General features: G+C 28.9%; 1 protein-coding gene across 2 annotated transcripts in view; it reads left to right on the top strand.

Moving 5' to 3' along the window:
• The window catches only part of LOC130891960 (uncharacterized), a 31,022-nt gene extending 12,080 nt beyond the window's left edge, over positions 1-18,942 (top strand). For both annotated transcript variants that reach the window (XM_057797094.1, XM_057797093.1), the window contains exons 2-13: positions 1,684-1,927; positions 1,989-2,296; positions 8,303-8,425; positions 8,488-8,654; positions 10,334-10,538; positions 10,658-10,849; positions 13,833-14,062; positions 14,118-14,341; positions 14,396-14,689; positions 14,750-15,110; positions 16,096-16,516; positions 16,566-18,942. In XM_057797094.1, coding sequence (XP_057653077.1) covers positions 1,758-1,927; positions 1,989-2,296; positions 8,303-8,425; positions 8,488-8,654; positions 10,334-10,538; positions 10,658-10,849; positions 13,833-14,062; positions 14,118-14,341; positions 14,396-14,689; positions 14,750-15,110; positions 16,096-16,516; positions 16,566-16,936 — 3,066 coding nt within the window. In that variant the 5' untranslated portion in view covers positions 1,684-1,757 and the 3' untranslated portion in view covers positions 16,937-18,942. The remainder of the gene's footprint in view (positions 1-1,683; positions 1,928-1,988; positions 2,297-8,302; positions 8,426-8,487; positions 8,655-10,333; positions 10,539-10,657; positions 10,850-13,832; positions 14,063-14,117; positions 14,342-14,395; positions 14,690-14,749; positions 15,111-16,095; positions 16,517-16,565) is intronic.
• The last annotated feature ends 256 nt before the right edge of the window (positions 18,943-19,198 follow it).

The following is a 19,198-nucleotide window of genomic DNA, read 5'->3' as shown; positions in this document are numbered from 1 at the left end:
GCATACTTTTTGAGTTATAAATTTTTTTGTAAGTTTCGGTTTTCGACTGTAACTTTGTTATTTTAAATAAAACGCCCTGTATATTAATACATTTTTGGAATCTACGTAAAATTTTAGTTTACTTTTATCTAAAAACTTTTTTCGAAAAATGCATACTTTTTGAGTTAGTAATTTTTTTGCAAGTTTCGGTTTTCGACTGTAACTTTGTTATTTTAAATAAAACGCCCTGTATATTAATACATTTTTGAAATCTACGTAAAATTTCAGTATACTTTTGTCTAAAAACTTTTTTCGAAAAATGCATACTTTTTGAGTTATAAATTTTTTTGTAAGTTTCGGTTTTCGACTGTAACTTTGTTATTTTAAATAAAACGCCCTGTATATTAATACATTTTTGAAATCTACGTGAAATTTTAGTTTACTTTTGTCTAAAAACTTTTTTCGAAAAATGCATACTTTTTGAGTTAGTAATTTTTTTGTAAGTTTCGGTTTTCGACTGTAACTTTGTTATTTTAAATAAAACGCCCTGTATATTAATACATTTTTGAAATCTACGTAAAATTTTAGTTTACTTTTGTCTAAAAACTTTTTTCGAAAAATGCATACTTTTTGAGTTAGTAATTTTTTTGCAAGTTTCGGTTTTCGACTGTAACTTTGTTATTTTAAATAAAACGCCCTGTATATTAATACATTTTTGAAATCTACGTAAAATTTCAGTATACTTTTGTCTAAAAACTTTTTTCGAAAAATTCATACTTTTTGAGTTATTAATTTTTTTGTAAGTTTCGGTTTTCGACTGTAACTTTGTTATTTTAAATAAAACGCCCTGTATATTAATACATTTTTGAAATCTACGTAAAATTTCAGTATACTTTTGTCTAAAAACTTTTTTCGAAAAATGCATACTTTTTGAGTTATTAATTTTTTTGTAAAAAATTTTACCCTTGCAGACCCTTATAAATTATTTTTTTGCCACCATACCTTTAAAGATATGAAAATGATTTCTATTCGGTTGCTTTTAGCAAGGTCAGACATATTATAATCTACGTTGAAAAATCTTTTATTTTATACAGGGTGCGTATAAGAAGTGTTCAAACTTTAACTTCATAAATATCAAATTTCTCAATTTTTTTAAATATAACCACCCGGTTTTTTCTATTTTAATGCATTCAGGGGTAAAAAATAAGCCAAATTCATGTATACTTTCCTATACCTAAACCTTACCGTTATCCAAATATTAAATGTTTTCTGTAAATTTGTATTTTATCACATACAAATAGTTTTAACTCATCGTGGGACATCCTTTATATATATATAAAATTCTTTTCTACGCGTTTTAATCAATTTACCGATTGAGGTACCTCCAAAACACGTAATTCGGAATTTATTTTTGATCTGCGGATACAACAAAAAAATTATCGGGTATCTGTACTTATCAATTCGATATTTTGAATATTCAAAAATGTTTTTATTTGAACTCGAGTACGAAAGTTCGTATTGTCGTCGAAGAGAATAGATTCGATTGTTGCCATATCTCGAAACTCGACTAGCAACAACTAAAACTAGTAATATCCAGTTAATTCCCGGCTTCGTATCAGGCGTGCGTTGCTGGGAAACAATAGAGTTTATTCATTCGGTGTTGCCGTTGTTTTAAAAATAGAAACGAATATTCTGAATAATCAGTTTCAGCGACATGGAACGGGAAACGCGCCGGATTTGTGATAAATAGCGACCGATTCGGGTAGAGTTGATTCGATATGGGAACCGGCGACGGCGCTATCGAGAAAACCAAACACAACCCCGACGTCGAAAATTTAAAATCCCTTTTGAAAAAATCCAATAATAAGAAAGACAAAAAACACAACCGGGTCGTTTTCAACGAGACGAAAAACGAATTTTTCGACGCCGATTACATAATTCTAATCAGGTAACGACAAATTATCATTTTCCCGCCACAAATTCCGACAATTTTCCTCGGGGCGTTTCAGGGAAGAATGCGATTTCGAAGACGAAGACGACGACGGGGTGTGTACGTGTTACCAACACGAGATGGTGCGATTGACGTGCTGCGAACCGGACTGCAGCTGCGGCGGGGTCTACGAACAACAAGTCGAAAATCAGACCCCCCAAAGTCCGAAATTCGCGCCCCCCATCGAATTCGTGGACGCGGTTACGCTGAGTCCGCCGGAGGGTTACAAAGATATGGAATTGGAGGAGTTGGCGTATAAACAAAGGAAACACAGAACGGCCGTCTGCAGGGAGTGTAGTGCCAATCAAGAGCATCTTAATGAAAAAGGTGAGTTGAAATTACATAAAATTATTTAAAAAAAAAATTCTAACTTATTCCCAACACCCCCCAAAAGAATTATTTATCCGGGAATGATTTTCCGACCACCCCCTGTATTATATAACGCCATATTTGCTTTCAAGTTGCTTTTCTACTTTCGTAGATTGTTTTTATTAATTAAAAAAATCGTAAATTAATTTTATGTACTTTTATATTTTGTGCTCATATGCAACAGTCAAAACCTATTTATAAAGTGGAAAATCAGTTTTACTTGTTTATTTAGTTAATCCTACAATAATAACACAAAATATTAAACGCGGCAACCTCGTCGCGTACTGTTAATACTGACGTGTTCCACGTGACTTATACCTATTAGTTATGCAACACACAATACTACAGTGTATGTTGTTAAATATGTTTCACGGTATTCGAATTTTTTTTTTTTGAATTTTCGATGAATATAAATTAATTTGGCAACGTTGTATTAACAAAATTGTAGTTGCCTATTCGAGACGTTCGATATTTCTTTATTTGATGTCAAGAACAATAGAGAATTGTTAAAGTTCGAAATGTCGTCTTGTAACAATTTGTTTGCTACGTAAAAGTTTTCCCTCGAGGATTTCCATCAATTTTTCTTGTTACTTCGATGTTTATCCTTTTTATACTTCAAACTTGAATAGAAAAACTAATTTGTTTAAAATTTTGAATACACGTAGTTTGTTATATGAAAACAATCATTTTATTAAGAAATTTTGACTTTTCTGTGAAATTAACGTAATTACATTGTTGTCAGATCTATAAATACATATATACACATTTCTTCTACAAACGTGAAATGGATATACATAGTTTGTTGTATGAATTTTTATACATAGTGTGGATTCAAAATATGAAAACAATTATTTTATTGATAAATTTTGATTTTTCTATGGAATTATCGTAATTACATTGTTGTCAGATCCTTAAAAACATACATAGTTTTGCTATAAACGTGAAATTTCAAATATTATACGTAGTTTTTCGTATACAGTGTGGTTTTAAAAACACTTCAATTGTTTCATAGATAAATTTTGATTTTTCTATGGAATTATTGTAATTACATTGTTGTCAGATCCTTAAAAATATACATAATTTTGCTATAAACGTGAAATTACAAATATTATACGTAGTTTTTCGTATACAGTGTGGTTTTAAACACACTTCAATTGTTTAATATATAAATTTTGATTTTTCTATGGAATTATCGTAATTACATTGTTGCCAGATCCTTAAAAACATACATAGTTTTGCTATAAACGTGAAATTACAAATATTATACGTAGTTTTTCGTATACAGTGTGGTTTTAAAAACACTTCAATTGTTTCATAGATAAATTTTGATTTTTCTATGGAATTATCGTAATTACATTGTTGTCAGATCCTTAAAAACATACATAGTTTTGCTATAAACGTGAAATTTCAAATATTATACGTAGTTTTTCGTATACAGTGTGGTTTTAAAAACACTTCAATTGTTTCATAAACAAATTTTGATTTTTCTATGGAATTATCGTAATTACATTGTTGTCAGATCCTTAAAAACATACATAGTTTTGCTATAAACGTGAAATTACAAATATTATACGTAGTTTTTCGTATACAGTGTGGTTTTAAACACACTTCAATTGTTTAATATATAAATTTTGATTTTTCTATGGAATTATCGTAATTACATTGTTGTCAGATCCTTAAAAACATACATAGTTTTGCTATAAACGTGAAATTTCAAATATTATACGTAGTTTTTCGTATACAGTGTGGTTTTAAAAACACTTCAATTGTTTCATAGATAAATTTTGATTTTTCTATGGAATTATCGTAATTACATTGTTGTCAGATCCTTAAAAATATACATAGTTTTGCTATAAACGTGAAATTTCAAATATTATACGTAGTTTTTCGTATACAGTGTGGTTTTAAAAACACTTCAATTGTTTCATAGATAAATTTTGATTTTTCTATGGAATTATCGTAATTACATTGTTGTCAGATCCTTAAAAACATACATAGTTTTGCTATAAACGTGAAATTTCAAATATTATACGTAGTTTTTCGTATACAGTGTGGTTTTAAAAACACTTCAATTGTTTCATAGATAAATTTTGATTTTTCTATGGAATTATCGTAATTACATTGTTGTCAGATCCTTAAAAACATACATAGTTTTGCTATAAACGTGAAATTTCAAATATTATACGTAGTTTTTCGTATACAGTGTGGTTTTAAAAACACTTCAATTGTTTCATAGATAAATTTTGATTTTTCTATGGAATTATCGTAATTACATTGTTGTCAGATCCTTAAAAATATACATAGTTTTGCTATAAACGTGAAATTTCAAATATTATACGTAGTTTTTCGTATACAGTGTGGTTTTAAAAACACTTCAATTGTTTCATAGATAAATTTTGATTTTTCTATGGAATTATCGTAATTACATTGTTGTCAGATCCTTAAAAACATACATAGTTTTGCTATAAACGTGAAATTTCAAATATTATACGTAGTTTTTCGTATACAGTGTGGTTTTAAAAACACTTCAATTGTTTCATAAACAAATTTTGATTTTTCTATGGAATTATCGTAATTACATTGTTGTCAGATCCTTAAAAACATACATAGTTTTGCTATAAACGTGAAATTACAAATATTATACGTAGTTTTTCGTATACAGTGTGGTTTTAAAAACACTTCAATTGTTTCATAGATAAATTTTGATTTTTCTATGGAATTATCGTAATTACATTGTTGTCAGATCCTTAAAAATATACATAGTTTTGCTATAAACGTGAAATTTCAAATATTATACGTAGTTTTTCGTATACAGTGTGGTTTTAAAAACCACATCTCTGTAGAATTATCGTAATTACATTGTTGTCAGATCTGTTTATATATAAACGTTTTTGTTATAAACGTGAACTTACTTATGCATATTAACCTTTTTATCAAAAATTCCACCCTGTATTATATAAAGTTTTTCGTTAATTCGTGTTCCCAATATAAAAAAAAATATTTTACATATAAATTGGTTAACCAGCTCTTTTTAAATGAATGTCACGAACATAATGACATTTTCCCATCGAGATTGAGATTTTTTTACTGATATGAAAGAAACTCTAGCCACAATCGATACCAATTACGTCCCCGACTACCAAGAAAATTCTCCCTTCACCCACACACTCTCTAATTTCCAAAGATACGTCGCGAAATCCAATGAAACTTTATTTTAGCGACGATGAACCAACTGGCAACCCTGTAGAGGTTAAAGACATCACATTTAATCCTTTTTTTATCGAAAGTTTTTACATATCTAGAATAACGTATTAAATAGACAAATCTTCTTTTTTATTTGACTGGTAAATGGCCTCGAACGTAGTTGGTTCATTGTTTGTTCGAAATAAATTATTTCGAAACGTTTTTTCATACATTTTCAGTATGAAAATAAAAAGAAGACTAAATTTTCTTTATTTACTTTGACTTGTTAGTATTTTCACGTTTTATTATGACAGTCTCAAAGTCTCCCTACGGATATCTAGCAGGATAAGCGTTTTGTTTCTTTTTTCTTCAATTTAATCGTCCACGGTGCGCTGTTTATCAGGATTTTCCTGTCCTCCACCACTTAACGTATTTTATCACGTCTCGGGTTTTATTTTTACTCAGTTTTTATCATTGTAGAAGTAAATAAACACGTTCGGTCATAAATATCACTAAAAAAATATCCCCAGTACGAAAAATAACGTTTTATAATAGAATATAAAATAGAAGAAGAAATATTTAAAAGTAAAAAAAGTTTAACCTAGTCATTAGACAAGAAATAAATTTGATGTTGCCAAATTTAACTCTATTTAGTGGTAGATAAATCAGATAAACTTTGAAATACTAATTTTTGTTATCATAAAATAATTTTATTAGTAATCGATCTGTTTATAACTTTATTTGATTAAAAAAAATCTTTTGGAACGAATTTGAAATCCAAAAAAATTATTATCTACTGAAATGTAGTGATTTAATAACATTTTTAAAACAGCTTCCCAACTCTAATCGGACTCGCACTTGTAACAGGGTAGTCGGCCATGTTTATTCCCGAATATAGAGTTGGGAACTAAAAATTTGGAACAGTTGGTATATAAAAATAATTCAAAATAGTTTTACAAATAAAATCTATTTTGATTAAGTTGCACCCCAATACGAAAAATAACGTTTTATAACAGAATATAAAATAGAAGAAGAAATATTTAAAAGTAAAAAAAGTTTAACCTAGTCATTAGACAAGAAATAAATTTGATGTTGCCAAATTTAACTCTATTTAGTGGTAGATAAATCAGATAAACTTTGAAATACTAATTTTTGTTATCATAAAATAATTTTATTAGTAATCGATCTGTTTATAACTTTATTTGATTAAAAAAAATCTTTTGGAACGAATTTGAAATCCAAAAAAATTATTATCTACTGAAATGTAGTGATTTAATAACATTTTTAAAACAGCTTCCCAACTCTAATCGGACTCGCACTTGTAACAGGGTAGTCGGCCATGTTTATTCCCGAATATAGAGTTGGGAACTAAAAATTTGGAACAGTTGGTATATAAAAATAATTCAAAATAGTTTTACAAATAAAATCTATTTTGATTAAGTTGCACCCCAATACGAAAAATAACGTTTTATAACAGAATATAAAATAGAAGAAGAAATATTTAAAAGTAAAAAAAGTTTAACCTAGTCATTAGACAAGAAATAAATTTGATGTTGCCAAATTTAACTCTATTTAGTGGTAGATAAATCAGATAAACTTTGAAATACTAATTTTTGTTATCATAAAATAATTTTATTAGTAATCGATCTGTTTATAACTTTATTTGATTAAAAAAAATCTTTTGGAACGAATTTGATATCCAAAAAAATTATCTACTGAAATGTAGTGATTTAATAACATTTTTAAAACAGCTTCCCAACTCTAATCGGACTCGCACTTGTAACAGGGTAGTCGGCCATGTTGATTCCCGAATATAGAGTTGGGAACTAAAAATTTGGAACAGTTGGTATACAAAAATAATTCAAAATAGTTTTACAAATAAAATCTATTTTGATTAAGTTGCACCCCAGTACGAAAAATAACGTTTTATAACAGAATATAAAATAGAAGAAGAAATATTTAAAAGTAAAAAAAGTTTAACCTAGTCATAAGACAAGAAATAAATTTGATGTTGCCAAATTTAACTCTATTTAGTGGTAGATAAATCAGATAAACTTTGAAATACTAATTTTTGTTATCATAAAGTAATTTTATTAGTAATCGATCTGTTTATAACTTTATTTGATTAAAAAAAATCTTTTGGAACGAATTTGATATCCAAAAAAATTATCTACTGAAATGTAGTGATTTAATAACATTTTTAAAACAGCTTCCCAACTCTAATCGGACTCGCACTTGTAACAGGGTAGTCGGCCATGTTGATTCCCGAATATAGAGTTGGGAACTAAAAATTTGGAACAGTTGGTATACAAAAATAATTCAAAATAGTTTTACAAATAAAATCTATTTTGATGCAAGTTGCATTAATTATTGTGTTTAGTTGGGTAAAAAGGAAAAAATACTTTTCGTTTTGAAAAATTAATTAAGATTTTTACTTCGATTTAATGTTTGTTTACACTCTGTATATGTATAATTGGGTAAAGTCGTACAAAACATCGACCCAGTAGCTCGTAATACGACAAAAAGTGAAAACTCTATGCAAAGTGCATTCGTTAGTGGGTCAGTGATAGTTAGAAGCGGTTTTATTTATTATTTATTTATCTGTGAGATAAACAATCGAATAGAATTGAAATTTTTAGTTTATTAAGAGCAGTTATGAGGAAATCTTCACAACGGTATCATTGTTATGTTGGTAAAATACTTTCATTTTGATTAATTCAAATAACATGACGGAAAATAGTTAGGTTATGTTCGATTACACCATTTTTTTTTATAATACAGGTGATACTTGTCAACCAAACAGTGATATAATTAAGCCAAAGATAGATTTAGATGACGATGAGCAAGAAAAAGAAAAAATTGATCAGAGTCAACAGACAACACCTACCTCTCCGAACAACCCAGGTAAGAAAAATCGCTAGATATTAAATACGTTTAATTGGAGGGTCGAATATTTTTGTTTCCAGATGGGAAAGAATACCTTCTGGAATCATCTGTGGATGAAGATCAGTCTTTTGAGGAAAATGTAAAACCTCTACCGACAGCAGAATCTCCCGTGACAGGTATATTGAAAGGGGGGAAATTGTGGAGACAACAGAGCGGGGAAAATCTTGTCAAACAGGAACAATTTACGGTAAGAAAATATATTTATTCAATATCTTTGTTTTTGATTGATTTTTTAACACATGAAAATAAAATATTTTGATGAAGACCGAAATTAGGTCGAAACGTCAAGATTTGTATTTGTTAAAAAACCAAATTCAAGTGGATTAGGTCTAAAATCGAAATTATTTATCAAAAACAATTGTTTTTTGTTACATATACTCGAAAATTAATTTGGAATATTGAAAAAGAAGAAGAAGCATCAGGTAATTTTATAGTGTCACGACCCCCTCGTTTTTTGGCACTAGAAAATCGAAAAAAACATCCGATTTATCATTATTTTTTATAAAAATCTGCGTTTTTAAAAAAATTAAAACTTTTAGGGCTTTAAATGTAAACCTATTCACGTATAATCGTTGATAACTTTTTTACAAGTAATCGAATGTAGTTTCTGTATTTTTTTTCTTAATATATACAAAAAAAAAACAAACAAATTATACGAAAATGTCAATGTGTCATATTTTTACAACTTAAAATAATATCACTTCCTGTCAAAATTGACATTTTTAAAGGAAAAAGCTAATTTAAGAAATATTAATGAATTTCCAATATTGAATTCGATTTTTTATAATCAAATAAGGATGTTTAAAAATATTAACTGTTCCAAATATTTAGTTCCCAACTCTATACTCCACATGACACGGTAACCATAACAACGTGACGTCAATTACAAGTAATCGAATGTAGTTTCTGTATATTTTTCTTAATATATACAAAAAAACAAACAAATTATACGAAAATGTCGATGTGTCATATTTTTACAACTTAAAATAATATCACTTCCTGTCAAAATTGACATTTTTAAAGGAAAAAGCTAATTTAAGAAATATTAATGAATTTCCAATATTGAATTCGATTTTTTATAATCAAATAAGGATGTTTAAAAATATTAACTGTTCCAAATATTTAGTTCCCAACTCTATACTCCACATGACACGGTAACCATAACAACGTGACGTCAATTACAAGTAATCGAATGTAGTTTCTGTATTTTTTTTCTTAATATATACAAAAAAACAAACAAATTATACGAAAATGTCGATGTGTCATATTTTTACAACTTAAAATAATATCACTTCCTGTCAAAATTGACATTTTTAAAGGAAAAAGCTAATTTAAGAAATATTAATAAATTTTCATTTATAAATAATTAATACTCATTTTTATATTATTTTTTTTTCGAAACTATCGTTTTGGGGATAGATTAATAAAAAAAGTATAAAAACTTCGTTTAATGAAGTGCGTTTATGATAAGATTTAAAGTCTCAAAATAATATAAAAACTTCAAGGTATTTCTTGTTTTTTTTTTCATGAATCCCTGCCGTAAAAACAACTGTTTAAAAAAAAATATTTAATTCGATTTTTTATAGTCAAATAAGGATGTTTAAAAATATTAACTGTTCCAAATATTTAGTTCCCAACTCTATACTCCACATGACACAGTAACCATAACAACGTGACGTCAATTAGAGATGGGTGGTTGTAACGAAAATGTTATTAAATCACTGTAAGGAATTTCTAAAGCAAAAAAACGAGGGATTCGTGATGTTATAAAATTACCTAATAATAAATAGAGCACAAAATTTATTATTTTCTCATTATATTTGAAAATAAGTTAAATTTCGAAAATAATAATTGAATAATTTACAGAAAACTGACTCAATTTCTGACGAAGAATCAAATCAGCGAACAGTCCGTTTCATAGAAGAAGAAAAGAAAGATAGCTGCAAATCTTCGCCGGAAACAGACAGAGAAGTTGAAGGAAAAGAGGCGACCAAAGAAGACGAAATATCACCAAACAAACAAGAAATATCAAACGCAGAACCTACAGAAATGATGTTGACATTTAAATTAGGTAACACTTGAAAATAACGATAAATTTTTCGCAATTATGTAAATAAAAACTTTTCTTCCTTCCTAATTAATTTTCTACAGCTTTTCAAGCGTTATTTACGTTACATATGATTGTTTCAGGTAACCATGTGTTGATATCCAACAATAGCCTGAAGCCTAATTCGGCTGTTAGGCAGTTGTTTCCCTGTACGAAAGGACTGCAACCGAAAACGGGCGAAAATGACGACAAGCAGTATCTGGTCACTGCCGAGTCTCTGAAAGCGTTCGAGGAAGCCAAAAGAGCGAAACTGCCGCAGATAATACAAAATACAGGTATGTATAACATATTTTTCAAATTTAATTAATACCTTATTATGTAAGTTTTCATTGCTTGAACGATTTCGTTGGTTAAAACTGTTTCGTGGTAGTTCAAATGAACCAGAAATGTTTCAAATGAAAAAGAAGATTGCTAGTAATTTAGAGAGGTTGCCAAATCGATCAAAACAAAATCGTTTATAATTATTTAGTTATAGTATAAAATTACGAAGTTTACCTTAATTTTTTCACAATCCGACAACAGCGCGTGTCGTAGAAACTAACCACAATTGTTTCAATAAAAAATAAGGATGCGGGAAATATATAGAGGTTGCCAAATCGTTTGTAATGGTGTAGAAAAAATGTAAAAAAATAGAAAAAGTATAAAAGCAAATTTTATTGGTTTCAGTATGATATTGGTAAAAAATTGTAGAAAAACTCGATATATCAATTTTTTTTAATTTATAATATTGATTTATCTATTTTAATTTCGATTTTCCTACATTTTTTCCACAATCCGACAACACCGTACTTCAATTAAACCAGAAATGTTTCAATAAGAATGCTGATAATTCAACGAGGTTGCCAAATCGTTTGAAATAGTTTGAAAAAGTAGAAAATAAACAAAAAAATCGAATAACATAAATCCATCCATAATTTTATTTGTTTTGACGTGAATTTAGGTGAAAACTTTTTGAAAAAATCCGATTCATAATTTTTTCACTTCATTATATCATTTTTCAAACACTCCGGCAACACCGAGTGTAAATCAATTTGAACAACAAATGTTTTAATAAAAAAGAAGATCGTTGATGATTTAGAGACGTTGCCAAATCGTTAGGAATGATTTAAAATAGTGGAAAATATACAGTAAACATCCAAACATTCTAATTTTAATTGTTTTGATATAAAATTATGAAAAAAATTCTCTATTAAATTTTTGTTTTCACTTAATATCATTTTATGTATGTTAAATTTCATTTTCGTATTTATCTGTATTTTCTTCACAATCTGACAATACCGCGTGTAAAACAATTGAAACACAAACGTTTCGATAAAAAAGAAGAACGTTGTTAATTTAAAGACGTTGCCAAATCGTTAGGAATGATTTAAAATAGTGGAAAATATACAGTAAACATCCAAACATTTTAATTTTGATTGTTTTGATTTAAAATTATGAAAAAAATTCCCTATTAAACTTTTTTTTTGTATCGTTTTATGTATGTTAAATTTAATTTTCGCATTTATCTGAATTTTCTTCGCAATCTGACAATGCCGCGTGTAAAACAATTGAAACACAAACGTTTCGATAAAAAAGAAGAACGTTGTTAATTTAAAGACGTTGCCAAATCGTTAGGAATGATTTAAAATAGTGGAAAATATACAGTAAACATCCAAACATTTTAATTTTGATTGTTTTGATTTAAAATTATGAAAAAAATTCCCTATTAAACTTTTTTTTTGTATCGTTTTATGTATGTTAAATTTAATTTTCGCATTTATCTGAATTTTCTTCGCAATCTGACAATGCCGCGTGTAAAACAATTGAAACACAAACGTTTCGATAAAAAAGAAGAACGTTGTTAATTTAAAGACGTTGCCAAATCGTTAGGAATGATTTAAAATAGTGGAAAATATACAGTAAACATCCAAACATTTTAATTTTGATTGTTTTGATTTAGAATTATGAAAAAAATTCCCTATTAAACTTTTTTTTTGTATCGTTTTATGTATGTTAAATTTAATTTTCGTATTTATCTGAATTTTCTTCACAATCTGACAATACCGCGTGTAAAACAATTGGAACTACAAATGTTTCGATAAAAAAGAACGTTGTTAATTTAAAGACGTTGCCAAATCGATAGAAATGATTTAAAATAGTGGAAATTATACAGTAAACATCCAAGTATTTCAATTCTAATTGTTTTGATATAAAATTATGAAAAAAATTCTCTATTAAACTTTTTTTTATATCGTTTTATGTATGTTAAATTTAATTTTCGTATTTATCTGAATTTTTTTCACAATCTGACAATACCGCGTGCAAAACAATTGAAACACAAACGTTTCGATAAAAAAGAAGAACGTTGTTAATTTAAAGACGTTGCCAAATCGTTAGGAATGATTTAAAATAGTGGAAAATATACAGTAAACATCCAAGTATTTCAATTCTAATTGTTTTGATATAAAATTATGAAAAAAATTCTCTATTAAACTTTTTTTTATATCGTTTTATGTATGTTAAATTTAATTTTCGTATTTATCTGAATTTTTTTCACAATCTGACAATACCGCGTGCAAAACAATTGAAACACAAACGTTTCGATAAAAAAGAAGAACGTTGTTAATTTAAAGACGTTGCCAAATCGTTAGGAATGATTTAAAATAGTGGAAAATATACAGTAAACATCCAAGTATTTTAATTCTAATTGTTTTGATATAAAATTAAGAAAAAAAATTCACTATTAAACTTTTTTTACATCGTTTTATGTATGTTAAATTTCATTTTCGTATTTATCTGAACTTTCTTCACAATCTGACAATACCGCGTGCAAAACAATTGAACTACAAATGTTTCGATAAAAAAGAAGAACGTTGATGATTTAAAGACGTTGCCAAATCGTTAGGAATCGAATAGAAATAGTGGAAATTTCACAAACCAATTTTATAATTTTATTTATATTAAGTAATATGAAATGAAGAAGAAAAACATCAAAAAAATTGAATATATAGTTTCATCACTTTGTAATAATAATAATACCAGCTTGTTTTAATTTTAATATTTTTATTTATCAGTTTATTACACAACGTGACAACATCGCGAGTTAGTTATTAGTCAGCACTTAACCTCAAATTAATGTCAACAATTTTTCAACGAAAATTGAAACATGAATGGGACTTTTTGCATGAGATAATAATATTTTAGAGATGATATGATGAAATATTAACTGAAATCCCAATCTAACGATTATATATCAAAATTTAATAATTTTATTGATAGGTACTACTGATAACATAAAAAGAGTAATAGAAAGAAACACTTTAAGAAGATCTTTGGTTCGTTATGAACCCAAAAGCAAAAAGAACCTACAAAAGACTGATAATTCTCTAGTGGAACGAATCAAACAATTAACATGTGATATAGACGACGTCAGTCAAGATTCGGACGATTTGTCGGCTAGAGTGAGCCCCACGGGAGAAGAAGGAAGCAATAACTCCGATAATAATCAGGTAAAAATACACAAAATGTTATTTTTCATCAAAAAAAAATGATATTTCTCCACAGATTTCAAACAAGATCAAAGAACCGAGAAACTTCTCGCCGTCATCTTCTTCGACAGCCAGTTCCAATTCTTCTACGTCTTCCACATACAAGAAAATCACCGATATTTTCGGAAAACGAGAAAAACCTCTGGAAAATTCCACTCAATCGGTTAATTACGAACCGAAGACGGTACAAACGCAAACTTTACCGGATATAGGAGGACCTTACAATCACGATACTTCCGAGTACGTGCTTCCTGTCAATTTATAATGAATTTCATAATTTTTTTTCTATTTTAGGAAAGATAGTAATAAATCGAAACAGTTTCTTTCAACATTAGCTCCTCTAACAGCTTGCGTCAGCGGTATCAGCCACCCAGACGACCATTACTACCACTTGAGCAACCATGGTTCAGTTATTAGTTCCACCGGAAGCGAATATACTTTAGACGACATAGACGAAGCTCTAGTCAATGAAGAAAACAAGAAAATAACCCCGGATGTACTGGCGGGAACACCCGCTTCCGAATCCGGTGACGAACTCCTAGTTTTCGTCCAACAAGACGCCAATAGGATAGAAAGAATCAAGAAAAAGTAAAAAAAAATTAAAAAGAACCTTGTGTGTATGTATATTGATATTAAATTTGTTTTCAGATACGAGAATGATAGTAAGAAAGAGGACGACGAAAACGACGATTACGGGTTCAATCACAGACCGAGCGTGCGTGGTATTAAACCGCGTTTTGGATCCACAACTGAAATTCTACAGCAAATCCAGAATCAAATACAGCTGCCGTCGACTAACGCCAACGTCTCGTGGCCGTACTACTCCGAAACCAGCCTTAACAGAGACGACGACTCGAATAGAATCAACAAACAGAACGCCACGACGCAATATCAAAATATTTCCGACGAAACCAAAGTTAGAAGTTACCAGTACAGACCTGTGAGTCTTCATGATAGTTATCAAAGTTGTACCAATCAGAATTGCTACAAGGATACTTACAAAACACAGGTGAGACGTTTTTTATTTTACAGCGATTTAATAACACTTTGAAAACAGCTTCCCACCTCTATGTTCGAAACAAAACGCGTCCATGTCTGTACCACTTCGTTTAGAGTGTAAAGTTGGGAACTAAATACAGTTGGGAACAGTTACTATTTCATATAAAAACATATCTTTACAAGTAAGGTACCTTTAACTTTTCCAGTTACTTTTGAAACCAATTTTTTCAATTAAACAAAAAAGTTACTATATAAATTGAAGTTATGCTTGAATCAAAATTAAATTCAAATAAATTATAGTTGTTCAATAATATTTTAGAAACAGCTTTCCACCTCTAATTATGTTTATGTATGTAATAGACTAGTTTCCTCTGAATTAGAGAGTTGGCAACTAAATATTTGGAACTGTCATTTAAAATGAAAATATATCTAATACAATACAAATATTGTCCTGTCGAAAAAGATTTTTTTTATTATCTATGAAACTAATGAAACAAAAAACTCCCACGTAAATAATAATGTAATTATAACTGATGTAAGACAAAAAAATATATGACTGAATTACAGTGATTTAATAACATTTTTAAATTAGGTTCCCAACTCTAATCGGATTCGAACTTGTAACGGGGTAGTCGGCCATGTTTATTCTCGAATATAGAGTTGGGAACTAAACATGTATTTCAATCAGTACAGATTATTTTCGTTAGAAACGAAGTTTTCTTTTTTAGTTATTGTCAAAACTAATTTTATTGATTAAGCAAAATATTAGTTATGTAATTCTAACTGATTTAAATAAAAAAATTACCAACTTAATCATAGTAATATTTTAAAATAGCTTCCCACCTCTAATCGAATTTACATTCATAACAGCCATTTTTACTTAAGTAAGCTCGAGTGTAGAGCTGGGAACTAAATATTTGGAACGGTTGGTATTTCATATATAATTTTTATTTTAAACTATAGTTTTGACATTGGTTGCGCTAATTATTTTATAGGTGGGAATGGAAATAGATTGCCAAGCGTATCCGAAATACAGAAACAACAGACCTCTGTCACCTCCGCCGCAAGAGCTATCAAAAACGTACCACCAAACCATGGTTTACATACCGTACAATCACATAGAGAGCTATCAACAACCGAACCCAAATCCTTACCAAACAAACGAATATTATCGTTACAACCAAATCAATAAGAAATACATCGAGCCGGTATATCAACAAAAAATGACTTTTATCGATGATCAATACGCCACCACAAACGGGCAGCATAAATTCATAACAAAAACCCCATATATGAACAGTTACCAACCGATGTTGGTACCTTCTAGAAGCGAGAGTCCTTTAATGGGTAATTATTCCATGGCTAGATCTACCCAGACGTCAGTTGGGTGTCTTTCTGGTTGTAGTTTCTATCAAGGTAAGAAAAATAAATAAAAAAAACTTGATACATATTTTTAATTTTCTAGTTCCTTCTACGCTCCGTTACAAAGACTCCATGCGGCAACCTTACAAATCTGATTACAAGGTCCAACGTCACAGTTTTCCCGCAGTAAGACCACGATATAATTCCGGAGACGCTTCCGAGCATGCGTACTTGGATGATACCGGTATGCAACACGTTAATCACCTCAATGGTTATTACAATTACCTACCGCCGAAGGAATCTCCAGCTAACAGTCCCACCAAAGCTCGATATATAGAAAGGGGGGTACCAGAGGGCGCAGCTAGCGTATCACCTCAGGATTCTGTAAATTTACAGAGTACTAGTACTAATACGTCTCCTACTACCATGACACACAATAGTTCGAAGCCACTTTTTTATGCCATGAACGTTTGAATTTTGAAATTAGATGAATATATTGAAAAATTCGTTGCAAAATTTTTCATCATTTTCAGTTTTGAGAATTTTATTAAAATTGAATCTTCAAAAATTATTTTTACATAAAGTTTCTCGAAAAAAATTTGTCCTAAGTTCGACCCTGTTTAAAAATTCGTTGCAGTAATTATATATAAGATTTATGATTTCTTCTTCTTATTTATATAGATTTTGTCGTATAGTAAAGTTTGCTTAAAGTCTACAAAGAAAGAGGCCACCTTAAAAAAGTTGGATAAGAAAATATAATAAGTGAATTTTTTATCCCAATTAACTAGTTTTTAACATGAGAAAAAAAATTATAGTGATTTAATAACTTTTTCAAAATAAATGTCCATCTCTAATTGACGTCACAATGTAACTGGCTAGTGCTCTGTGTATTTTCGTATTGTTGATTGTAGAGTTGGGAACTAAATATTTGGAACAGTTGGTATATATGAAACAGATAAAAGATTCTATGATTTCTTCTAATTTAAAAATTCTGGTTGGTGTTGTATAGGAAAATATACTAGAAGCGTATGAATGGTTATTTCTATTGAACGTTTTTTTATACGGCGAAGCTAAATCATCTCAATGTTACTGTAATTGTGGACTTTGGGAACAAAATAACTCAAGTTACAAATTTTTCGAAAATTTGCAACGATATTTTCAAACTTTTTTGTGTGTATATAAATATTATGTTGCTTTAGAAAAAAGCATTATTTGTTGAAAATTTGTAGGTTATAATAACCGAATGGCAGAAAATATTTCGTTAAATATGAGAATTTTATTTATATAACCAAAAAAAGAACCACTACAAATAATATATAAAATGAAGTGATTTAATAACATTTACCAAACAAATACCCATCTCCAATTGACGTCACGTTGTTATGGTTACTATACCATGTGAAGTATAGAGTTGGGAACTAAATTTTTGGAACAGTAAATATTTTTTTGTGGTGATTCTTCAACAATTTCATATTTATTGATGTTTTCTGTTAGTAGCTTAATTATTTAGATGAATCGTTGTTGTCGTATTAATCAGTATTACTAAAATTAATTAAAAAAAAAAATGAGAGATGTTTATATTTATGTGACTTTTTCATATTTTATTACAATTTGCGTAATTTATGTTTTGTTACTATAAATTTGTATTTTTAGGAAGTCTATCAAGCCAAAGTAATCTTTTTATGTACAGGGTACACCAAGAAAAAGAATCTTGCTTATCTACGTACATACAGTTCAATTATTGCATATATTCATACAAAAATTGTTCATTCCTTAACTGAATTCTATTTTTTCAATTAGCTCATTGAAAAATTGTTATAAACGAATCACAAATAAATATACAGGTACGAATCAATAGTTATATATGAATAACAGTTTCAGAAATGAAGAATTCATTCGTGTTAATAAATTTCCGCTCAATTCAGGTTATTTAAATTTGAGGTTATGACTAGAATTCAGTTTAGGAATACCTTGACATAATTGCAAAGTGCAATATTTGAGCTAAAAAGTAATAATATTCCCAAAAATATTATAAATCTTGTTGTAATTTATATTTAAAAGAGTCTATAACCTCTATCACCTGTTTTTACAGCAATCTAGTTTAATTTTCTCGACTCTATCGGAAGGAGCATGCCAAAACGTGTTGGCTATAGTGAAATATATACAGAAAACTATAAACCGTATATGCTCAAAATTTTCTGTAATCCCCAACACACTCGTTAAAATAAAACGAATAGTTTAAGATTCTAGGAATTGGAAAAGACCAAATTTCAAAAACTATATTCTAGGTATAACTGAAATTATTTTTTGTCGCAGGTGGTATGTAATGTTGTGAATGAAAAACCCCTTTTTTGAAAAAATAAACGTAGATCATCAATCAAATTGATAAATTTCTATTATTTATTTACGTACCTAGCATTTATCTAGGCTGTAATATGTGAAATAACTTGAAATTACAATAAAATTGTACGGTACTTACACAACATTCGTTTCATTTCTTCCTTTCATAAAATACAGAGGTCGCCATAAGTCCAGCAACACTCAAGTCTGGCAACGATGTCGAAAACGATTAAAACGAAGCATGTCCGTACTTCAGACAGTTGTGTTGACAGATGCACGTCGACTAGACGCGGTTTCAAAATAAATAATCGATACTCACGCTTCAAGAAATATTTTTTTCTGTTACCTCGTATCTGCATACGTTTACCGTCGCTACTAAATCTTCAAAAGTATGCA

This window comes from Diorhabda carinulata, chromosome 3 (assembly GCF_026250575.1).
Source record: "Diorhabda carinulata isolate Delta chromosome 3, icDioCari1.1, whole genome shotgun sequence".
Taxonomy (NCBI): Eukaryota; Metazoa; Arthropoda; class Insecta; order Coleoptera; family Chrysomelidae; genus Diorhabda; species Diorhabda carinulata.
This window is presented reverse-complemented; position numbering and strand designations above follow the sequence as displayed.